At 43.2% G+C, this 26,310-nt stretch overlaps 1 protein-coding gene across 1 annotated transcript in view; it reads left to right on the top strand.

Moving 5' to 3' along the window:
* MYOM3 (myomesin 3) overlaps positions 1-26,310 on the top strand; it is a 508,088-nt gene that overhangs the window by 156,879 nt on the left and 324,899 nt on the right. Inside the window, exon 6 of the mRNA XM_085647857.1 lies at positions 15,478-15,573. Within this exon, the coding sequence (XP_085503983.1) occupies positions 15,478-15,573 (96 nt within the window). The remainder of the gene's footprint in view (positions 1-15,477; positions 15,574-26,310) is intronic.

Here is a 26,310-nt window from a genome sequence, read left to right on the forward strand (position 1 = left end):
GTACCTATCTTAATATAAATGAGAACTAGTTCAATAAAGCAGGTACATATTATGTCCCAACCTGTCCTACATGAGAGTTGCAGAGGAAGTAACCGGAAGTAACCATCCATATCTTGTAGACAGTAGATGGCGAAAGAGAAAGTGTGCTATACCATTGTTGTATTAGGTTGCCTTTACAATGCAGTCAGTGGAAAGCCATAGAAAACTAAGTTAAGGACATGTCCCAAAAGGGACCGTCTAGCTCAAACTGCAACACCATATACGTACTCAATGGAAACATGAGCAACCTGAGGCAGCTAGATCTTTTTTAGTACTCATTTGTGGTCAGCAATTTCAGTCCTTATTACGAAGTGGGATCTGGTCTGAGCATAACAACAACAAAATCAATGAAGGGGAATGTGCGGCTCAGTAAGAAACACAAGTAATTAATCTGGAGACATTCAATTCCATAATTTTCAACTTGTTAATTTCATAACACACAATTAACAACCATATAAAAAAATCAGCCTGAACTGCAAGGTTCATTTCAAGTGGTGGTGGTATCCTGGCTGATACTGCATTTGGTGCAAATACTTCCTTATGACGCCATCACTCATCTTTACAAAAGTTAATACCACCAGTTAGGTGGCATGGTTGGCACAATGTGCAATATTATGCTCTTCTTAAGGCGAGGCCATAAATCTGACAACTGAGGAGCTAAGAATGTGTACTGATGGCAACCAGCGACTGATCCACATATACACCATAGTAAAGTCCCTCTTCTTGGCTCTCTGCCTTCAAGTCTTCAGACTAAAAAGCAGGCAAAAATAATGCAAGCATGTGTACGCAGCATCCACAGAAAGGTGGTAAACCTACATTTATGTAGTTTACACTACACATATCTCCACAACAATGGGACACTTGACTACCACCCACTACAGCCGAGGAAGCGTGGGTCCAATTTTCGTAAAGTGAGCCATCATTTATAAACAGGAAAGCTTTTCGAAAGCCAAAGTATTTTTAAAGCAAGCTTGATTTACCTTTTAAGAATATGATACCAGGGTATGCTACAAGAATATCACGTTTTAAATAACTTGCTACAAAATTATCGTATCCAGAGTGTCATCTTCAAAAATATCTTAAAGCTACACCAATGTGCAGTTAAGAATAGTAACTCTATACTGAAGTATATGAACGTACCTTCACTGTGTTTTGTTAGTCAATATTTTAGTAGTGTTCTCTGTACCCACATACAACAGCGCTGTGCTCAACATATAGTTTACAACATATAGTTTTTGGTATTTTCCAAGGGGTGGCTTGACCAAAAATTCAAAAAGCAATGTAGTGACAAGAATAAAGAAAGTGAGACCTAAAGCAGGTTCACGATGTTAGTGAACCACGACTAAATACTCGTGAAAAAACAAAGCCAGAAAAAAGGCATTAAACATTTTCAATTACTGGTAACAGGGCGGTCCCGTATAACACTAGTCAATGGAAACCAATGTTTTTCTGAAGTGGTGAAAATGTTTGAAAAATCTATAGGTTTTTCCATGGATATTTTTTTGCATGACCTTGGCAAATGTCAAGCAAACGCAGGAGAGAATATAGTCCATTCAGGCATGAGGAGTTGCACTACTGAGATTACCTTCTGACTTAAACATTGAGATATTTTAGGCAAAAGCCAGGAAAGCCATATCTTTCCAGGACTGGAAAATACATCTCTTCAAAGGCCCTGGTTTTTTCAAGTACTTTATCTTCTGTGAGCTTTCTCATTTCGGTGAACATCTCCACTATGAGCTCCCAAGCAGCCTTTCAAGCCATGTGGAGCGATTCTTCAATCTAGCCTTCTGGCAAAAGCATGTGGAGGGGATTAGGATCCATAAAAAAACCAAATAAAACTGAGGCTCTATTAATCTTACTATCTATTGTGAATGTTGTTTTTCTTTGTAATCCCATTAAATCATCTCCCTTGTGCAGTTCTTCACTGCCAATGCTACAGGATATATGAACAAAGGCAGCACAAAACCTTTCAATGACCTAGCATTCTACACAGACAAAGTGGAACAGAAGTCTATTACTTCACATGAACCACTGATAGGGGATGGGGGGCAGATTATACATTTCTTGTTTTGTTATATTATGATAATTTAAATGTAGGGAGCGATTGCTACTTAGGGGGTGTCCTAGTGCTAAGATCGAAATATTAGCGATAGATCATAGGCCTGTAATACACAGCATCTTTATGTTAAGATTTACAATGCATGGTCAACCTCAAAGAGCCAATATGTAGTGACGCACAGAAGAATACAATTCATGACATATTTCCATGTACCTTTGGAGGGTGTGCAGACAAAATATCGGAGAAACAAATATCGGCTGGACAAAATATTGTATCAAGAATATCGATGACAAAAATATTGTGAAGGTAAGTTTCTATAGGTAAGCAAGGTTTTACTATGCATAACTTCACATATATGTACTTTCATGATAAATATACATCTTCAAGGTATGTAGATGTGGAGTTAAGAATAGTAAATCTATGCTTAACTATTTGAACTCTCCTTAATATTTTGGAGCTCTTTATATTTTTGACACAATATTCTGTCCACGTGATATTTATGTTTCCAAAATTCCGTTAGTGATCCCTTTTGGATCGTACGCTGTGATATTGCACATTCCACTCCAGTGCTCTACTTACTCCTCTGCATCTTGTGTTTCATAAATCAAGAGGACCGATCTGACGTAGTGGAAACTGTCATCCCATCCTGCTCAGCTATACCACATCACTTTGGCCTGTCTGAATATTACATCTTCCAGTTTCAACCGTGCCAAATACCACTGCCAGAAAAGAAACGACAAAGATATTCCGGAACTCCTTTTTCTGACCATTGAAATCCTACACTGGCTCTATGTCAATGCATAGGTGTCTTTCAAGGACATTTGTGTGGTTCACAATTGAATCCTCTGCATCCACCAATGCCGCTTGCACTCCTTCACACTCCTTCACAGGAACTAACAGCAACTTAGGAGAAGGTGCATAGACTGAAGTCCAAGGTTATGGTGCTCGCAACATTGCACCAAGAGTGGCCGAACTTAAAAAGAAGCCCATCCCCACCCAAGGGAGTGTTCCTAGACATAGCCTGGAGGAGAGGAGAAAAGCAAGAGGAATCAAACAGGAGAGAGCTCATATTTTTTAATTGGAAGGCCCAGCAAGAGAGACGACAATCAGGGATTGCTATATCCCCATCTAACTTGCAACTCCCTCCAAGAAATTCTCAAAATTCCCAAATTCTCCCAAAAAGTTAAATTGAAGATATTGAGATCAGCTTGTGAGCTTTGGTATCAGATCAGGAAAACTCCTAAAATCCCATACTACAGCGCTGGTGCCCCTATTTGGAACTCTCCTGGTACGCCTTTGTGTTTTAAGGATAGTTTGTCAATCCCATTACTAGAGGAAGGCATTAAGAAATGGGGTCAATTGTTGCAAAACAACAAGTTATTACCCTGGTATTATCTAAACAGCATTTCAAACCAGAGGCTATCCAGATTTAAATTCTATCAACTGTATAGTTGGGTTGCAAAGACCAAAATGGAAGTGGATGGGGGTGATGAGTATGGACATAAGAATATCCTCTTGCGTCTGCTAAACCAACGCAAAGAAGTCTCCAAATGGTACTGGCTGTTAGTGAGAGGGGAACCCTCACCAACGCTGATGGAGGAGCCTTGGAGAAGAGACCTACCTCCGATCGACATAACATCTTTATGGCAACTCTCAATACGCACTTTATGGAGTGTTGCTAAAGCTGCGCACCTTAGAAGAAATCATTTGTTTACACATCACAGGGCATACTGGATCCCTAAAAGATTAGCAAAGCTGGGAGGTGGAGATGTGAAGCCCTGTTTCAAGTGTGGACTGGAAAATGTGGACGATCTGCATATGTTTCGGCTGTGTTCCCAGATCCGGGGTTTCTGGGGTGATGTTGGTAAGACCTTGTCAGAGATTCAGGGCTAAGAAATTGAGGTAAACCCAGCTTTGGTTATTTTTGGAGTTCTTTTAGAGGAAAGTACAACTAATAATTTCTCTAAACTCCAATCTTCATTGTTATTTATTTTAATTATTTTGGCACGTAGAGAAATGTGTTTAAAATGAGTCTCTTCTCAGCCTCCACTATGTTTTGAGTGGGTTGCCTCAGTTTAAAGGGTGTGTAAGTTGGATCACTCTTGTCTTTTAGAAAAAAGAACTAGATTTTGGTTGGCATGGGATAAATGGCTTGACAAACTTGACAATATATCATCTCAATAAAGTCCAATGATTATTAAATAAGCGAGATTCATGGGAAGGAGATCGAATTTGGGGGAAGTGGAGTTAAACTCATTCCTCCCTATTCCAATAGTCCAACGGTTGGCTATTCTGAGAACCCTGGAGGTGGCAGGGACATAGGCGAGATCGTGGCCTCCGTCTGAGGAAATTAGGAAGGTGCCTATATCCGTTTAAGGACAATCTGCTTATTTATGAATGAGGACAATAAAAAAAAAACATTGCACCAGGAGTAGTATTTAGCCTTGAGACTCCTTTCTGTACGAAGTGTCTTGAGTTCATTCAGACTACTGACCTTCGCAGTATACATTTGCAATCATTCATTACTTTTCTTTTTAATGTGCAATACAAACTTAATTTAAGGCTTCTTTTTCTTTCGTATGCTAAAAAGAAAATCTACTGCCCTACTACATGGCCTTCCATGTTAAAAGATTTTCCACCAGTGTAGTCAGGATCGTGTACATCTTTGCCCTTAGTACTATTTTGTTGAATTGTTCTCGGAAAACCACCAATAATTTGTTTCATTTATCCCCACCCTCCTAACGTGTGCCCTCTGTAGCCTAATTTCTATTTATTGTCCCCTTGCTAGAATACTTTCCTATTTTCTTCACCCTACTCATCCACTTGCTCTTATTTTAGCTTGCACGCTTGTATGGATGGGATCTGTTTACTTCCTCTCTCTCTTCTGCCCTCCCCTTGTCCAGCCTTCATTCTCCTTCGCTCTATGACACACACCCCTCGATTTTCCTTACCTGACTGTTTATTGTGTGTGGATTAAACCCAGATCTTTTTGACTGGGTGTTGAATGTTTGCCTTGTTCAGCATTCCGTCCATCATTTGTTTCTTTTGCTATTATGTTTATATAACCCAGTTTCTAGTTGGCAAGCCTCCTCCCATTCTAACCTTAACCTGTACCTGCTCCATGTTCCCTGTATTTAGCTTTCAGCTTTTCCTGTTTCCTCTGTTTGACCTTAGAGCTCACTTCACAATAGAGAATACGATAATGCAGCCCCTAGTTCTAATGAATCAGCCTCACACACTCTTGTTGTTCAGTTATTTAGTCATTATTATGCCTACAATAGCTAATGTTTGAATTATAATAAATATGGAATGCTTTTATGCCAGAATTTTATATATGGTCTGGCCCGCTTTTTTACAAAAATTGACAGATTTGTTTCAGAAAGCTCTTGCCTTTTGAGACATTTTCCAAGTTTGAGGTTGTCAGACTGGTCGATTTCAAATTATTATTTCACCGAGAAACACAGCTTTCCTGTAGACGATGATGGATGGCAATCTATACATTTTTTGGCTGAAAATGGTCATACTGGCAAGACTTCTGTTGGACTTGTCCCTTTTAGCAGGGTCATCCCTGAACTTTTTGCCTTCCTCTTAATCTTTTTTCTGACCTGGTGTTGGTGGTTTTAGGACTCTGGGCACTTTAGCACTGCTGTCCAGTGTAAAGTGTGTGTGCTCTCTGTGGTAAACATGGTAAGATTGGTCTACACCTGTTTGACGTATTTAATTTACCTGTCAGTCCCTTGTAAAGTGGTATTTCATATACCGAGGGCTAGTAAATTAACTGCTACTGGTGTGCTTGCAGCGCTGTTTGCGGCACCCACCAAAGTAGCCTTTCAAACCTGTCTCAGGCCTCTGCCATTGCAGGGGCTGTGCGCGCAGTTTACTGCCACTGTGACGTAGCACATAAAGTGGGTGCCACGCCTGTGACCCCCCTTTTACTACGTGTCAGTCACCCCTAAGGTAGGCCCTAGCTAGCTCTATGAGCAGGGTGCATTGTAGGTAAAAGGTATGACATGTACCTTAAATGTGTGACATGTCCTGGTAGTGAAAAACAGCCATTTTGGTTTCTCACTGCTATGAGGCTGCCCTATCATGGGAATGCATTGGAGATTCCCTGATAAGTATTTCAGTGGTAATTTCTCATATGAGAGGAGGACCTTGGTGAAGTTTGGCATGTTTGGAATAGTAATAAAAATGCTGCGTAATGGTGTGCGCAGATTTATTATCACTATTTTAGAAATGCCACTTTTAGAAGTTGGCATTTCTGTGTGCTATGTGTCTTTGTGCCTGCCTGATGTGTATTGCATGTCTGGCTCTGGAGTGACAGGGACTGGGGAGGTGCCGTGGCTCCAGAGAGGCTGGATGAGTTAGCGCTAGGCTGAATGGACCTGATCTGCAATCAGAGTAGTGGGAGGAGTAGCCCCTGACCCTGATTAGGTCTGTACCTGGCGGGTACAATGCTGGCTCCGCCCCACTGTGGTGTGTCTGGGGCCAGAGCCTAATCTAACAATGAAGGTGTGTTAGCACTGTATAGAAATGTTGGAGTGCCCCCCAGAACTGGTTTGGACCGGGCCTAGGCCTGTGCCTGTGCCAGGGGGAGAGAACGAAGACATATCTGATATAAATATTGGGGATGTGACCCCATGTTTGTGTGCTTACTTGTACCTGTTCTGGGGTGAAGTACTGCTTGGCATCAGGAGGAACCGCCATGGGACCCATTGCTATCTCCTGGGGGTCCATACGTGCTTGCCTGCCTGTGCCCAGCTCTGCCCTGGTGGCCTTGGACCTAGCGCCTCATGAGTGCTAAATCTTTATTGCCGGAGCCCAAAGAGTGGTACTCCAAATTTGCCTGGTGCCGGGGGCACTTTTCCTTCCCCCAGGGGTGGAGCATTCTTGTGGCTCTACTCCCTGCTGATCGTGTGGGGAGACCTGTGCCTGGAAGCCCATTTTCCTCAGAGGCGCTGTGGTTGGCGATCCAACGGTAATTTATTTATGCAGGCGCGGTCCCTAGTAAGCGAAACCGGCGAGAGGAGAGACCCTCAAGGGAGACGCTCCCGCACCGAGCCGGAAGTCAGGTGGAAGGAGCCTGACTGCGGGTGGGGCCCACAGGAGGAACTGAGTTGGAGCCTTGCGGGCTCCTGTGGCCACAGGAAAGAAGTCGCAGGAAGTCCAGCAGCCGGTGCGCGGATCGGCACATTCTGCCCACACCTTGGTGAGCCTTGGTGGCCTTGGGTGTCTGCAACCGAGAGAGAAGGGAGCCGCTAAGAGGTAGGAATCCTTGCAGCTCCCCTGTGCTGCAGTGTAGTGACGTCTGACGGACCAGCGGAAGAAGAAGTCGAGCCTCCGGAAGCCAGGCGAAGCCTGGCTGTGGGCAGGGCTCCCCGTGAGAAAAACGAGGAGCCCCGCGTGTGGCCAAAGTCGCCCTCCGGGAGATGGCAGCACCCGCAGAGGGTAGCACTGTCGGTGCCTACAAGCTGCTGCTGATTTCCTAGCTAGAGGAGCGCCGGTGCAGGGGCTCCCCAAAGCACCCTGTTGGTGCCTGCTTGCCCCAGTTGGCCCGGAAGAGTCCCGGTGAGTGGGGTTCACAAGGCACGATTGGTGCTGATTTCTTTTGGCTACACAACAGTACCGCCATGTCGCGTCAGCTGCATCATTGGGGGGCATTGCTGTGTCTCAGGAGAGACAAGGGTGGGTGACACCCTTGCACCACTAATTCTGGTGCCGGCCTATGGGGCCTGCACCTGGTTGCAGTGGCAGCATAGAGCCCTGACTATTTGGACATAGGCCGTGGCAGGGAAGTCCCATATGGCCCCCGAGGAAGGTCAGTTGGCCTGTGAGCACCTGAGGTGCTGGTAGGGCCCGAGACCCAATGTGATGCCTAATGTGTTTATGCCCAGGGCTTACGCATAAGGTGTTTATATGATGCTGCATAATGTGTTTATCTGACTATGCGTAATGTGTTTATGCCTAATGATTATGCTTAATTCTAATACCAGTAGTTACTGGTTGTGTTATATTCACTACTTGCATTTTGAGGGTTCTGACCATGGCCCGATTGGCCCTGTCCTGTATATAGTCCCCTGTGAAGTATAACCTAGTGTCAGATGGCATAGAGTACATTTGTGATTATTTTCCAATGTGTTTGTGAATAATACAAAGGCTATTTTTACATAACCTTGTGTGGAGTTTCTTTTGTGGTGTGCCTAGTGTGTAGCGGCTGTGTGTGTGTTTTTTTTTTGTCCTCATGTCAGCATGGCATCTTACAAGTCAAGGACCATTATCTGGCGCCCTCATATTATATAGACCCTTGTCTTTTCTCAGCCAAACCCTTAAAAAGGCTCTTTCATCCCAAAGGATAAACACCTCCACCATATTCTGATATAATCATAGGACTCAAAAAGAAAAAAAATAAATGATAAGAGACATGCATCTCCATGTACCTAGCTTAAACAATCTGCGAACACCTGCCACAGATCCCTAGTCCTTGATAAATTACCATCTATAGCTGTTCTGCATGTCCACCTGGCCACTTTCAACCAACCATTAGCAAGAGGGGGTAAAGAATCTGTCCAGTATTTACATATCTCTCGTCTGGCCAGTAGTAAAAGGTAAAATATCAACCCCTTTTGTTTATTGTCAAGCCTTGTTTGCAAATCGTGGTTCACCCCGAAGAGCTATCAATGTTAATGGTATCTTCAAGATGTCACGAATGGTAGATTCCACCACCTTCCAATATTGCTTTATTTCGGGGCATGTAAAAAAAATGTTTGTATCTTTGACTTTTGGTGTTTTACATCTGATACAACTAGGGATCGGTTGAGATATAAACTTGGCGGTTTTATGCGGTGTCCAATACAATCTATTTACTGTAAAAAAGTGATGCCTTTTGAAATTTGCCGGTGTAACTAAAAAGTATAATGTTTTTAGGAAGTCCTTCCAGAGTGATTGCAAATCCTCTTCCTGGAGTGTATCCTGCCAGATAGTGTGTGGGGGCTCTAATTTCCTTTCCTCCGCATCCACAAGTTGCATATACCACTTGGAGACTTATTTGTTCTTTGCTCTTGTATCCTGAATATCATTCTCGAAGTCCCATATTGACCCTGTCTCATGGGGTATTGTGGAAAGCCATGAAGTTAGCTGAATATATTTAAATTTAGATAGTCTATTATCAGTCTTGGCTTTCAATACTTCCCAAGGGACCAGTTCGCCTTCGGATAAAAGTTCACCCCACTTGATCAACCCGGCTTGCCGCATTGGTAGCATCAAACCATCTTTTAGGCATTCCGGTGTTCCTGGGGAATCCCAGATAGGGGCAAATTCCGAGAAGTATCCTATATTAAGCATCCTCCTCATTGTAAACCATAGATTCAAGGATGCCTTTAATACTTTTAATCTTACATTTTTGAAAAATTCTTGAGCCCTAAATTTATACAAAAAAGCTGTCCCGGACTCATTTGTCATTTCCTGTAATATAGAGCCCCAAGTGGTTGAGTCAGGGTCCCCTATAAGCATTCAAAATTTTTTAAATTGGAATGCCATACAATATATTTTAAGATCCGGCAGGGCTAGTCCACACACATGGAACCGTCTTCTTAGCTTCTTCCATGAAAGACGTATTCCTCGAGAGGCCCAGATGAAACTAGTTATTTTCTCTTGTATTTTTTTTATCATTTCTTTGGGGAATTTTAACGGGACACAGTTAAATATATATGTTAATTTGGGGAGGATAGACATTTTTATCAAGTTCACCCTCCCATAGATAGTAAGCGGGAGATTTTTCCATCTAGTTAGGGCCCTGTCTATCTCTTTTGCCACTCTAGCTAAATTCCGGATCGGGATATCGCTAATCTGTTTAACTATATTGATCCCTAGATATTTTATCTCCTCACACCCTCTACCTTCCCAACCATCTAAATTCCAAACCATCATCTCAGTTTTAGTAGTGTTTACTAAATATCCAGAGATTTCCCCGAATTCTTTAGTTAACTGTTCCATCCTTGGTATTGTTCTAGCTGGGACAGAGGTATAAATTATAAGATCGTCCGCAAATAGGGCGATTTTGCTACAAGAGCGGAGTGAGTGAATGGGGATTATCTGTTCATCCTTCCGCAAAACATGGGCTAGGGGTTCGATGTATATATCGAAGAGGAGCCAGGACAATGGGCAGCCCTGCCTCGTACCTCTGGTGATCTTAAAAATCTCTGTCAAGGCTCCATTTACCAAATTCTTAGCTGTAGAACCTTGATATAGTTTTTTTATAGCCGTAATATAACCCACATCAAAGCCCATTTATTCCAAGACCGCACATAAAAACACCCCACAAAAAACGGTCAAATGCCTTGGCGGCATCTATAGTGATTACCGCCAAGGGAAATTATCGCGTAGTTGCTAGATCAATAGTCCCGATCAAGGACAGAGTCAATTCCTGGATCTGTCTCTTGGGGATAAAACCCTTCTGGTTTACATTAATTAGTTAGGGGGCTACCTTGGCCAATCTCCCTGCCAAAATGCTAGTATAGATTTTATAGTCCACATTTAGCAGGGAGATGGGCCAATACGAATCCGCACTCTTCGGATCCTTAGTAGGCTTAAGGATCAAAGTAATTATAGCCTCCATCCATGACGCTGGAATTTTTTCCTCTCCCTTATAGATCTAATTAAACAGTATTACCATGTCTGGGACTATTTCATCTGCAATTGTCTTAAATAGCTCTCCTGGCAATGAGTCGGGGCCTGCTGCCTTCCCGTTTTTTAGATGTTTTATATGCTTTCTAATTTCGCCCTCAGTGATCTCGCCTTCTATTATCTAGCTGCCTTCACTTGAAAAAACTGGGAGATCCAACTTATCAAGCCAATGCTTTAATACCCCCTCTTCTGGCCTGATTTCCTCAGTATATAATTTTGAAAAAAGAGAGACCATGCGAGCCTTTATCTCGTCTTCCTTATTTGAAGTGTCTCCCCAGGCATTGATTATTAATTCTCGAATATGATTTCGGGACCTGACTTCCAGGCCAACAGTGCGCCGGCCTTCTCTCCATACTCAAATAGTTTCATGCTACCAGTCACCCACTTCTCACGGCACTTGGCCTCTAGGTTCATCCTATAGTTTAACCTTGCCTCTAGATGTTTCATTAAAGACTCAGCATTTTGGGAGGGATCTGCAGACTGCAACTTTAATTCCAACGCCCCAACTTTCCCCTCCAAACATTTTAATTCTGCTCTATTGAGCTTATTTAAATATGATGCTTGACTTTGTAGTAACCCTCGTATATATGGCTTGAAGGCATCCCATATTATATTCAAGGGGGCGGACTGGGCGTTATCCAAAAATAACTCAGTAGTCCTTTCCCTCACAATGGTGGACACATCTTCCTTTAGTAGGATAGATCCTTTTAAGGTCCATCTCATATTATAGCCTATTCTCACCCCAAATAATGTTACGCTTACCGGAGCACGGTCTGAGATGTGACCTGGTAAAATATTTATCTCTTTTAATTTTCCTGCCCACAGTCGGTCTACTAATAGATAATCTAGTCTGGAGAAGTGGGAATATTTTTTGCTGTGAAAGGTGTACCCTCGTTTTTGCCCTTTTAGCTGTCTCCATGTATCCACCAAGCCCATTTCGTAGATCATATGCTTCAGGGACTGCCTTGTCCTAGGTGCCTGAGCCTGTCCCCTAATCTTGCCAGTGGATGTATCTAGTAATGGATCTAATAGGGTGTTAAAGTCCCCTCCGATAACAATAGAGGTGGACACTCCAGCCAATAAAAGATGTAAATCAATTATGTACTGGGGGTCATCTACATTAGGGCCATAATAGGCCACACATGTAAATACTGTACTGGCGCATCTAAGAGTCGCTACAACCCACCTCCCAGAACTGTCGTTTTTAGAAGCAATTAAATCAATTCCGGAGCCCCTCCTGATCAATATCGCCACCCCTTTACAATATTCTACTTGATCTGAAACCGCATGACCCTCTACCCACTTTGCCTTTGCGTACAGTTCCCTGCTTTCACTTGTGGTTAGATGGGTTTCTTGTAGCATAATAACTTGTGCTTTAGACATCTCCAAATATTTCAATATTAACCTCCGCCTAGCTTTGGATCTGAGACCATTTATGTTCCAGGTTAACACCTGGAGTGTATTCTCGCGCCCATTCATCTCTGCGTGAATATTCGATTATTGTACTGTCTATAGTTAATAGTGCTGACATGAGGACTTATTTTTTTGTTTTTTTCCCACTCCTCCCCACCCTGTGCCACCCCCTTCGACCCCACACCCCTTCTCCTACCCTTGGGAAACTCCTTGCTCTTCTCGCATACAAATGCCTATTTGAACCACCGGAGTAAGGAAATCTCTTCCAAATCAAAATAGATCAAAAAGATTAAGAGAAAAAGAAAAAACAATAAAATGTAATTTCACCCCCCTTCCTACCCTACCTTATCCTCTCCTTTTACCCCCCCCCCCCCCGAGGCATATTAAGGTGTTCCTCCAATTATTTCATTCATGTAGTTATACAAAATTACTCAATTGTATGGGGTGTCCTGCATAACTTCCAATAATTTCAAAAATGTCAAAAAGTGCCCCGCTTCTTTATAGTGGCTATTAAGTCTTCCGCCTCTTCCACTGACCTAAAATTTCGCATTTGGTTATCACACATTACACGAAGCATTGCCGGAAATTTCAATTGAGCCTTGGCTTCAAGTTTGTTCAATTCATCCATTTTTTTTTCAAGTTCCCATTTTTTCAAATCTGTGGCTCGGCAGACATCAGACCTGATACTAAAAGAAAAATTCTGAAACTAATATGGGCCATTTCTCAGGGCAGCTGTCAATATTGATTCTTTCACAGTGTACGAGAGAACATTTATGAGAATTTTCCTTGGCTTCTGCCTCTGGGGGTTTTGTCTGAAGGGATCACGATGTACATGCTGTACTTCGCTATCTAGATTAATATCTGGCCTATCTTTTAGAGCAGTCTCATGAAGAGGTTTAATTACAAAAGCCTTAATGTCTGTCTCTTCTTCCGCCTCGGGATGTTTAAGAGCCTCAGGTTGTTTCTCTGGGCGTGGTTCTCTACTCTCTCCAAATTTGCCCTGAGCCCTGTGTTTTCCCTGGCGAACGCTACCAGCCCCCCAGTATTTTTGGCAATATTGTGTCTCATCACCCCTACCTCCAACTCCAACGCTTTGGTGCGTATTGCGACTTCATCGAGTTTCTGTGCCAAGGAAATACAAGAAGCTTGTATATCGGCTTGGTTTGCTTCCGACTTTTTGAACCCGGAGCTAATCTCCTCTTTTAATCCCAGGAGTATGGAGGCCAAGAGGGTATCCGTGTGTAAATTTGGTCTCACAGTCCCAGTTTTAATCTCAGCCGCAGTTACTGGTGCTGACTCAGGATGGTCCTCCTGGGTAGGGCTTTCTCCATCTTCGACATCTTCCTCCATTTCGAGGCCGGTGAACCTATTCTGCGTTGACAACTGAAAGACAACTCCGGTTGATACTCCGTGGCCACTGCTTGCCTCTTCACCACCTTCGTCTACCTGTGCTCGGATAGGCTTTTCTGAGGCTTCACCCGCAACTTCTCCTCTCCCCAATTCCCACTGGGTCCTAGCAGTTGATTCCTCCCTACCCATCCTCATTGAGGTAGAATGCGAGATAACTTTATAGAAGGTTTTAAGGGAGGGAGTTACCCTAACCTGGGGATGCGAGATTCTTTTCCCCCTTCCTCGGGGGCTCTTTCCCTTTTGCTTTGCCGGCCTGCCCATTTTTAACATTTTAACTTGCATAGCCTTTTTCGCGACAGACTCAGTTGGGACCTCTACAGCCGTAGATGCATATAGGTCAGGGCTTACCCCGAGTTTTCCCACTGCACGAGTGAGTAGAGAATACCTGGATATTTTTTCTGGCAGGGCACCGGATTTACCAGAAGGCACTGCAGATTTCTCCATACGAGCTCTCCCCTGCTCACTAAAATACCCTAAGTCTCTGACCTGCTGATTCTGGTTTCCATGCATAGGCTGGGAGGCTACACCTCCTCTCCCATCAGATACTGCCTCCAGCCTGCACTCTCATACCTCTGAATTCCTTCCGTCTGGGTCGTCTGGATCGCCTCTATCCGACCAACCTGTGCTGCCTCTGCCGCTGCGTGCAAGGACGCGAACAGCCCATGCACACCTCAGCTGCACAGCCGCTCTGCTCCACGTCGAGGCAGCGTCTCCAGCCAGCGGGTGGTTCCAATGGCTCCCGCATGATGCCAAACAAAGCTGCATAGATCCCCTGCAACTCGGGAGAGGGTCTCGGTTACGGTATTTTTTGCGGGTTGGGGGTCGGGAGGGGAAGTTACATGCCTACATGCTTGTCTCTCAATCTCTCAAACCGCCGCATTCCTTACTCCGGCGGCCCGCGACCGTTTACCTTGCGGCCGCCATGTTTCCCGCGGCTGTGTGTGTGTTGCGCAAACGCTTTACGCATTGCCTCTGGGATAAGCCTGACTGCTCGTGCCAAGCTACCAAGGGGGTGAGCAGGGGTTATCTTCAGCATGTAACTCCCTTGCCCTGACTAGAATGGTGGTTTTGCCTGGCTTAGGCACCTGCCCTAGCCAACCAGAAATCCCATTTCTAACAACTTCTTTTAACTGTATAAAACCAACAATAGTTTGGCCACATGATGATTCAGAATTGCCTTTCAGTATCAAACTGATCCCATTGGAAGAATAAATGAATGTAGTCTTGACATTAATTGTACTACATAATCTTTATTCCTATCTAAATCAGTCCAATGTAATATATCACTAACGAAAAGATTGAGAGCATTTTCAAAATGAAGGAAAAAAATGAACATTAATATGTAATCATTATAAATATGAAGATAATAGGCAGGTCAAGTCATATTTCTTGGATATCCGTGTTCGGTGTAGCCTAATAACATACCCAGTTTGCTGTCATTGTGTTCCACCTTTGCTCTTTTTTCTAGTTACAATGCTCATCTGGTTAAAAGTCGTGAGATAATATATTGAACTGCTAAAAGGGTAACTGATATGTGGTTTTACGATCAAAATATCGCAGTTAATGTTGACCAGGTTAGTAGAACAGTTCTGTGTCACTGTAACAAATGAAGTATAAAACCCCTTGCAATTGCGTTAGGAGAATCAACTAAATGCAGTTTCATGTCATTGTTAAGTGTATTTACTAGACATTGTGAATGAGACCATGTAGCTTTATTATTGATAAAGAAAGCAGACAAATAAATAATTTGCATAGTGTAGACTGCAAACTTCTTAAACGATTAACAGTTCCATTTGATAGTTTGTACAGGACTATTTAAAACAATAATAACATCCCTAATGAAACTAAACTGTGTTTTTCGTTCCTTGTCTAAGGTATAAAAATGGAGTCCCGATTGAACTCAGGCTGGCTCCTGCTGGGAAATACAGGATGAGGCACGAGTTTGGTGTGCTGACGCTAGAGATCAGCCGGTATGATTTTTTGTCATTTCATGAATTTTTTATAAATTAGATGGATCTGAATGTGTTAAAGTTGTATTGGAAAAACAGGCCTCATTCCAGACCATCATTTTTCACCCACTGTGCCAATCTAGACAAAGGCACGCCTTATGCAAACTAGTCTGGGTTCTGCTCCGATAGGAAGCCTAAACTGCCAGACCAGATGCCGTCCAGATGGGAGAAAAATACCCCAGACTAGTTTCGACCTACTTAGGTCTCATCAGCGAAGTATAGCTTGAGTACTATGGCACAGTGAGCACAGGACCTACATCTGGGCATGTCTGTCACATTTGGGGAGTCTCCTCCAAAAACAACAAAGTCATAGAAGGAATGCTTGAAGTAATCTTAGCCACTGGTGATCGCTCTGAGTGATATTCCAGACCATAGTTGTTCGCCCACTGTGCCATTCTAGACAGAGACTTGCCTTAAGCTAATCAGGCTTGAGTCGGCTCCAGTCTGAACTGCCAAGCCAGAGCTTAGGCCTCATCAGTGAGTTATAGATTGTGTCCTATGGCACAGTGAGTACAGGGCCCACATCTGGGTCTGCCTATTGCACTTAGCGCATCTACTGCAAAAATAACTAGGTGTTGGAAAGAATGATCGAATTAACCTCAGCCACTAGAAGTTGATATCAGGCTTTTGTGAGGTCTTGGGCAAAAATTTGAAATTTGGCCCACATTGGTCCTCATCCAAAAATGTTAAGAGGAAATTAGTGAGGTATTTTCAAACACAAAAGACCCATGCAACTGGTGCATTTAAATTTAATACTGAGCTTCACTAATGCTACCTAATTAGATAGGAGGCAATATTATGTGTGAATGTATCAGATAACAGTTGTGGTGTGTATCACCCCGCTCAGAACTGCTGACAGCAATAATACTAGCTTCCCCAGTTGGCATTTTTATGTCAATGCCAGTAAACAAATTTGCAAAGTCAGAAAAATCCAGTATTTTTCTCCTGTGAAATATAAAATGAAAAGATTAAACACAAGAAGACATCGGTTAAAAAGTAATTTATGTCTGTCTAAATTATTTGAAAATAAATATTAATCAAAAGAGATAGAATTAAATGTTGAAAAAGAATGCTGGGGACTTTACATTCATTCATATTTAACTACTCACCCCTGACCAGACCATCCAAAATTAAATGAATGGTCAGTGTGTTGTTCTTGATAAAGGCAGTATCCTACTCTTATAGAAAGATGATGCGGAAAGTGAGCAGCATCAATGCAGTCTTCCATCACACATAAAACCAATCACAAGCAGCATAGAAAGAACAATCTTAGCTCACACTGGAACTGTAAGGCTAGGAGGGCAACGCCCATAAGGCTGAAAGAGCTTTAGCCATCCCTCCACGCTCCTATCAACTCCAGTAGCCTGGGCAGTGGAGTGCAAAGGCAGTTCATCAGCTGTCATGGGCTGGGTCTGGGCAGGGGCTGACGACTCAGACTCGACCTCATGCAAAGTACTTCACAGATCCTCAAAAGACCATTTATCAGTTCACAGGTCTTTGGGTGTTATTGCTACCGCCGCACCTGCTGTCCCCACTCATTATAGACTGCTGCTGCCAGAGTGGGAGAAAGGAAGAAAGGATTTTATGTACACTATAAACGTGGGCATGTACCACATTAATATAAAGTGCCCAGCCATTGCCTCAAAACTCCAAAACAGGAACTGAGCCCTCTATGTAGTATATAATTGGTCATTACAAAATGTTCCAAGGACTCACATTTCAAAAGCATATTTCTTTAACTTGGAAGCGTTTCACTTAAGAACACTAAAATTAATTTCTGCATTGGCTGACATTTATTAGAATTCACAGTTTCCAAATGTAAACTTTGAAACATTCATGCCAGCAGTGGGGATGCTATTAGCAGGGCCACTGGAACTACTCGATTCAAGCGTTTTTCAAATAATTTTGGATTTGCCACATTTGCCACATAATCCTTCGCCTGCTGCATAATCTGTAGATTTTGGCAAAAAAATAGTTTCTAGCTCAAATGGATCAACATTTACTAAACACTTGGGGATACGGTTCCTGCGCTCTGGAAGCCCCTTCACAAAGATTGAATAATCATATTTTATTTGCTTAATGCTGTATATTGATGTTAAATTGGTAGTAATAAAGTGCAATCTTTCAGGGACAGTGTTTCCATGTGTAAAAAGGACAAAAAAATCAGGTAATATTAACACAAAATGTGCTGCAAAATGCACCATAATTTGCCTTTTGTTGACACATTCTTTAGTCAGTACTGCTGCATTATTTGTTCCTCCTTGGCCGCACAATTCCAGTGGCCCTGGCTAGGAGTAAAACAAGAAACAAGTCAGTTCTCATGCGAACTCTGCTTGGAATTTTATACCAGATGGAGCAACATTAAAGTCTATTAAAACATATAAAAGGGAAGTTTTTATAGAGGGCACATCCTAAATTGAGTTATCTTTAAGGTACTCTTAAAAGGGGCAATAGAAGACATGTAGGCACAGTGTAATAAGATAATTGCCTAGGGTAAAACAGATTTTGTCTAGCAGGTAAACTGTGTTTGAAACCAGGTTTTCTGGTGCAAAATTTAGCCACTAGATGAAGGGCAAGGGTCTCGGTGACTGAAATAAGGGAGTGGGTGGCAAAACCCACATGCAGTCTTGGACCAAAGTTCCAACATTACTTTTTCCTGAGCCAGAGCTCAGCATCTGGCTCGGTCCTTCGGTGACTCATTCACCACTAGAAAACCAACTTTTGGCATGTCCTAAAGGCTGACATTTTGTTGCACAATCATTTTCGATAAACATTGTTCATATTACACCTGAATCCCCCTTGCCAACTGCCAAGGATAAGGTGGAGTACTTAGAGTGTCTAGAGATACATCCTCATGCATTCACACAGCTCACACTACACTCACCTAGGTTCAGAAGTCATTCTCCACTCACACAGGCTCACCTTTTACTCTCCTTATCCACTCACAATAGAAAGCCGGTCACCAAGTTTTCCCAGGGGCACACCACTTACCCTGCCCTCACACCTCTCACCCTACACTTCCACAGGCATTCGTTTCACCCTGCCCTCACACTGCTCATCCTGCATTCACACCACTCACCGTCACTCAGCACTTCCTGACCACCCCTCTAACACTGAAAACATTGAACTACCGAACATGTGTGGAAATACACACGTCTACAAATGCATTCACAAAATAACTATCCTTCCCACAGTACTGGATGCTTATTCTGTTCCATCCGTAACTGCAAGTGCAATACAAGAGGGTAGAGTGTACTGTGCAATGGTAAGGGAAAGGAAGTAAAGCTGGGGCTGTGGGGGCTGGTGAAGAGCCAGGATCAGTCTTAGGAAGTGGTAATCAGCCATCAGGGAGTGGTGAAAGCCGACAAAGGCAGCAGGACGGGGAGCAGCACAATAGGCTAAAGATGAAGCACTGCAACTGGAACTGTGATCTGGTGTGGGAGTTGACTGGTACTGCAGGCTAATGGTGTGGTGCATGTGGGGAAGGATTTTCAGCTCAAGAGGTACTTGTTGGCACAGCACTGAGCCCCATTGGCCTTCATAACAGCCACTGTGAAGAAAGGTGGGGTAGTTACCTGTGACAAGACATGCTGTTTTTGCTGCTTCTGAAGCCATGGTGGAGACCAACATCCAGGCCTGCAATAGCGCTCTGCGGGGGTTGGTATTGGAGGAGAGATTGTGCTGAGGCTACAGCTGGCTGGTGTGTGAGATGGGAGCAGTCCATGGAGGAGTCAGTGAAGTTGAGGAGAGTGAAGGGAGGTTGTAGATTGGTGTAGGAGGAGGGACCGGAATGAGGAACATAGGCTAAGACTGGAGTGAGCAGCACCTCTGGAGTGCAAGGAAGGCCCGACAAAATACATTTTTTGTTTATAATGTCTACTGCAAATGGGGAAGAAAAAGCAAACAGGCTCATATGCCGCTGCATCATCACGCTGGACATAGCACCATTTTGGATGGGGGAAATCCCTTGATGAGAAGCTCTATTCACCGATACTTCTATCAGTTATATTGCTGCTTGCTCACAGAGCAATAGTGTTAGCCAATACTATCACAACATTGTGAAGGGGTGTTCTTCTAGCACACTGACATGTTATTGCATCTTTAATGGGGCAGCCCTGTTAGGCGAGGGAACACAACTCAGGAGTCAATAGAAGTGCAACATGCACTGCACTCTTTCTTGGAAGCAACAGACAGGTTCTGCCCAATCAAATGCTGTAATCAAGGTAAACATGTGGGAGGAGCCAAAGTCTCTGTCAGTTGTGTTTCTTAAAGCTTTTTTTCTGTTGATCACACAAGGTATGACAATAGCCAGACCTACACAGTATGTCTCAGAAGTATTGAAACACATTCAATATGGTGCTTAAGAACTCACATTGTAGCACTATGCAGTTCAGTTCATACGTCTTTATTTCGAATTATTTCATCATAAAAGACAATCATACTTAAACCACAAATTATTACACATGTTAAAAACTGTTAAAATCCATAAACCGTTGCAATAAATACTGGACATAAATTTTTCCATAAAGGATTAAGTTAATCCCATAACACAGTTTACATCCATATGAACTACAAAGGTATCAAACTTGATAATTTATTTTACACACAAATTCAAAACGAAATGAAGACGTACTAAGGACTTCCTAAAAACTAATATCATACTCTTTACAACTATCTTAATGTGTGCCTAGCCCTAATAGACCATGCCCAGCCCAAAAATTTTGCAACAGCTATAACCACCAATTCTGTAATGTTGGCCTTCAAGATACGTATGGCAACCGATCCCACCCGAGTTCTCATATTGCTACAAGTAGGTTTTAGCCATTTGCACCGTGGGGCTGAGTACGCTGGGCAAACAAATAACACGTGACCTATTGACTCTTTTTGATTGGTGCACCAAGGGCAAAACTCATTAGTCTGTCCTTTCCATTTGCAGGTAAATGATCTCAATGGGAGCGACCCGACCCGAAACTGGTGATATAACCTCCTATCGCCGCTCTTTGTAATAATATCCCAGTATTCCTCAAAAAAGGGGTCGAGTTTATGTTCCAAAAACCTACCAGATAAGGAAGTGATATCAGTCTGGACTATGAGTTGTTGTCTCACTGTGGCCCAGTAAAGATCTTTAAAGTCCTTTTTCGATGGAAAAACACAGGTATTGGGTTCTAACCACAAATGGCTTAAGCCCATATTTTCCAATAATATTCTTACATTCCTAAACCAGGGAATGTTTCCTGACCCAACTATGGATCTTATGTCCAGTATTTCATTAGCAAAAGACATCAATTCAGGAGTAGTCCACATTCTCCTCCATAAAGCTACTGTTCTAAATCGTGCCACATCATCAATAGAGTGGCACCCCAAGTCAAGTAACAAAGGCATCATGGGGCTAGATTGGGGTAGACCTACCAGGTTAAGTAAAAATTTGTTTTGGACTCTCACTAACGATGAAAGGTCCGAGAAAGCCCATAGGTCCGCGCCATACAGGATCGCTGAGCTTATTTTGGCATGATAAATTTTTAGGGCAGGACCTATCCTTTTAGTCATGGCTGACCTCTGCTCCTTGACTAAGCACCCGGTCAACTGTGCAAACTTCAGTGAGAGTACATCAAGCTGTGGTTTCCAACTAAGCCTATTTTCCAGCACAACCCCCAAGTAGGTCATAACTTTTACCTGCTCTAACTCACATCCATACATACTAACATGATTCAACGAAGACTTGTTTTTCGTCAAAACCATAAATTTAGTCTTAGATACATTGACCTGTAAATCATTTGTATGGCAAAAATCCTCAAACCTATTCAGTGCGGACTGAAGACCCATCTTAGTTTTCGATAAGATTAGGGTATCATCCGCAAAGATAAGAAGCGGGAACTTGGTGCCTCCTAAGACGGGGGCACCCGTTGGAAAATCTACAAAGTACTGCACGACCCTGTTAATAACTAATAAAAACAGGGTCGGTGCTAGTACACATCCTTGACGTACACCCCGGGTGACGGGAAATCCTTCCGTTACCTGCCCCTGTTTGCCCCATCTAACCTGTGCAAAGTTTGCCTAGTGAAGTCTAATCACTACATCTAGGAGTTCACGTGGCATCCCCATATTGCCTAATGCATCCCATAACTTAACTCTCGGGACTAAGTCAAAACCAGACTTTAAATCTACAAACGCTGCATATATAGTTCCACCACCCAGGATGACAACCTTCCAGTTAATTAAAATAAATCTAAACACCTGATCAATCGTGCTGACACAAGATCTAAAGCCTGCCTGTAACAGGGACAGAACATTCTCCTGTTCCATCCAGGCCTGTATCTTGGCCAGCACCATCCTAGCTATGATTTTCTGGATGGCATCTATTAAACTGATAGGGCGATAATTCGCCGGGACTGGTCGATCACCCTTTTTAAATATAGGCAATATCTCGTTGCCTCGCCACGAATCCGGGATTGGTGCACCCTTCCCTATGGGGAACAACCTTTACAACGCAAATTTTACAACGCACTACACTTACAACGCATTTTTTACAACGCACAATCCATTACAACGCATGACATTACAACGCATGACACTACAACGCATTTTTAAAAACTACTTTTACAACGCATTCCATTACAACGCATACTACCATTACAACGCATACCATTACAACGCATAATAGAGTAATTTTTACCCCTATACTATCCAACACTTACCCTACTGTTGCACCCCCTGGAGTTAGAATAGTAATTTTTACCCCTATACTATCCAACACTTACCCTACTGTTGCACCCCCTGGAGTTAGAATAGTAATTTTTACCCCTATACTATCCAACACTTTCCCTACTGTTGCACCCCCTGGAGTTAGAATAGTAATTTTTACCCCTATACTATCCAACACTTACCCTACTGTTGCACCCCCTGGAGTTAGAATAGTAATTTTTACCCCTATACTATCCAACACTTACCCTACTGTTGCACCCCCTGGAGTTAGAATAGTAATTTTTACCCCTATACTATCCAACACTTACCCTACTGTTGCACCCCCTGGAGTTAGAATAGTAATTTTTACCCCTATACTATCCAACACTTACCCTACTGTTGCACCCCCTGGAGTTAGAATAGTAATTTTTACCCCTATACTATCCAACACTTACCCTACTGTTGCACCCCCTGGAGTTAGAATAGTAATTTTTACCCCTATACTATCCAACACTTACCCTACTGTTGCACCCCCTGGAGTTAGAATAGTAATTTTTACCCCTATACTATCCAACACTTACCCTACTGTTGCACCCCCTGGAGTTAGAATAGTAATTTTTACCCCTATACTATCTAACATTTACCCCACTGTTGCACCCCCTGGAGTTAGAATAGTAATTTTTAACCCTATACTATCCAACACTTACCCTACTGTTGCACCCCCTGGAGTTAGAATAGTAATTTTTACCCCTATACTATCTAATACTTACCTTAAATGCAATTTAATATTATGCGTTGTAATGGTATGCGTTGTAAAGGTAGTATGCATTGTAATGGAAATGCGTTGTAAAGGTAGTTTTTAAAAATGCGTTGTAGTGTCCTGCGTTGTAATGTCATGCGTTGTAATGGATTGTGCGTTGTAAAAAATGCGTTGTAAGTGCATGCGTTGTAAAAGTGTGCGTTGTAACGACATACATCCCTTCCCTATTGCAGTGGCCAGAAAAGTAATATAGGGCACGCAATTATGAGTATCATGTTTAAATAAGTATTCCGGAATGCAATCCATGCCGGGGGCTTTACCACCTTGTGCCAACTTAAGTGCACTTTCAGCCTCTTTACTGTCGAACACAAGGGGGTCGCACGGGGGCATTTCCCTTAGTGGAGGATCGACAGAGATCGGGACTGTTTCTATTTCCAGACCCCGAAACTGTGATCCAAAATAATCGACCCAATTATCAGCAGACACGTGGTTTGCCGGGACTTGTGAAACCACTGTGTTTCCCCATTTAACTACCTGCCAAAACTTGGTCTGATTTCTTGACCTCCTGGCCTCCAATAAAACCTGCCAGTGTTGATCGTCCCAATCCCTCTTGGCATATTTGAGGGTTTTCTTATACTCTAGCCTAGCAAGCCTGACATTCTCGATAAATCGTGATTTTATGGCTTTAACCAGAGAGCCATATGCCAAATGGCGCAATTTATTGTACCATGAAATCCCAGATTTAAAAGAGGCGGATTTACCGAGATTGCCACTCTTAGAAAAAAAGGATTTCAAAACCCCGAACAACTGCTCGTGAAGTGCACTAACGGACATAAACCCATCTTCATGGTTGCCAGTGTCTCAAATGCCTCCAAAGTGTTGGAAACTTTTTGGGAGATACTAGCTAGTGTCTGAGAATCGACAGCTACCCTCTCCCACCGAACTCTATGCCTATCATTAGTAATGCGAACATCTGCAGTGATAATCTCCTGCATACTAACGCTCTCCGTGTCACCCTCAATTTTCAGGCCAAGTAGGAGCGGGTTGTGATCACTCTCTGGGCGAGCAGATATTATCATGTCCTCCATAAGGGACCAGTGCTCTACTTTTAATAAGATATAGTTAATTCGACTAGAATGAATACCATTATCAAAAGTTACTCGTCCAATTTTATCAGAACTAGACCGGCCGTTGACAGCTCTCAACCCCCACTCGAGACACAGACCGAGCCACTGTAGAGCAGCCTCTGACCACTTTTTTATCGGATCTATGTCAAGGTAGGGGATATCCCACTGAGCGTCCTCGGCTGCAAAAATGTCATCCCCCTCAAGGGCTAAGGGTTCAAAAGTGCAATTCAGATCCCTGCCACAATCACTATACTTTCCGACCCCACAGATTTGAGAATAAGGTCCAGTTCATTAGTAATTCCCGAACTCCTTCCACCTGGCTGGCCTCTGACATAGATGTTGGTGATAATAATCTCCTGATGGTTGGGCCTACAAAACTTAATCACAAGTATGTCTGGACTATCCACCACTACTTCGGATAGCCTAAAGTTAAGCGATTGCCTGACCCAAATAGTTAGGCCACCTAATGGTCTACCTCTTTTGCCTTTCAAAGCCGGTTTATAGAAATTTAGAAATCCCAGGCGATGAATGGGGTCGGAAGCCCAGCTCTCTTGAAAGATCAAAATATCGTGAGTGTCCACAAAATCACACCACTCGACTATAGCAAGTTTGCTTCTCAGCCCAGCAATGTTCCACGAAACTATTTTCAACAAATTAGCCCGTTTAGCAGGCGTATTTGAATTAGTTGGATCAATCGCCACAGACTTAAAGCCAGTTGTCCTCCCTCTCTCCAATAAAGCCCCTCTAGTTGAAGTACCTAAAGTTAAACCCGGGAGAGCACAACATTCTGTGCCACTACCGGCTGCATTACCTTCCACAGATATCCCCCCTGCAGTATCAACCGCCACCCAACTAAGATGACCTTCATTTTGATCCCCCTCCTTTTCCTGGGCCTCAGAACACCCACAATATATGCTTGTGAGTCAATCCACCCCTTCTAGGCCAAACAATGATTCGTATCTATTTGATAGATGGAAAAAGTGCTCATCCCTGGTGGGCCGACTAGGGCCATATAGTCTCTCCCTGTAGGTATTGTTTGGGCGAAGGAAAGAGCATTGCCTCAAGCCATAGAAGTAGTGTAGACCTAGTGATTGGATAGTTCCCACACTACCCATCCTTGACTCACTACATATATACTCAACTACCCACGGATTTCTAAAATTAACGATTACACAATCGCCCACTATGTCGTTTGCTCTGGTACCCACCCAACTCACCCGTCTCACATTTAAGATCTCTGTGGTAAAAGAGGAAGGGAGAGGTCTGTTCGTATTTAGCCAATGCATGACGTTGTTTTTTAACTCCATATACGATTCCAGTTTTTCTGTCTTAATTACAGGAACTCCCGCCAATATGACCGTGTACAGTTCAACCTCTCGGGGGAGATTAATACAAAGCAACCGCTGGGTTGTAATCATGTCTCTCGATGGTAAGGGGCCTTTTAACTGTCTCTCCACATTCTGCGCAGACAACATGGTAAAGGGTCTTAACACCTCACCTACTCCCGTATCCCGCACCTGATTTAAGGCGGTAAATTACTCTCTACTGTGCGTCTCTCAACCCGTAATACTGACTTTTGACTGTCAGCCCTGTCGTAGATAACTTGCTGAGGTGCCTTACCACTACTAACGAGCCCTGATACAGGGGTAACAGGGACATCAGTGCTCGGGTTCGTCATACCTTTCTCAATGGATACCAGCATGTTTGAGTTAGCTAAAACGAACTTCTCAAGTTGATCGAGTTTAGTATTAATAATCTTTGTTCTTTCTAGGAGAGGTAGCACCAATGATCTAACCAATTTCTCTATATTTTCTAATAACCCCTCGTTAGCCCTACCAGAGTTGGACGATTGATTATTGTCGGGGGTTGGTGTAATCAGACTAGGTGGCTGCAATGGATGGAGTAAGGCCCGATTAAGCCCATTCTTTTTAAATATTTTAGCAGAACCTTCCTTCTGGGGACCATCCCCTCTTTTCCTTTTTCCCAGGGCTATGTTAACCTTGGTCTTATTGCTTCCGGGAAATTCCACGTCTTGGGTTTTGGGTACGGAATTATGTGACAATAGAGATTCAGAGACCCCTGGTCGTGTGCTACTAGGCGCAGTACTCCCTCCTATTAAGCTCGATGGAG

Source organism: Triturus cristatus, chromosome 3_2 (genome assembly GCF_964204655.1).
Source record: "Triturus cristatus chromosome 3_2, aTriCri1.1, whole genome shotgun sequence".
Classification (NCBI taxonomy): domain Eukaryota; kingdom Metazoa; phylum Chordata; class Amphibia; order Caudata; family Salamandridae; genus Triturus; species Triturus cristatus.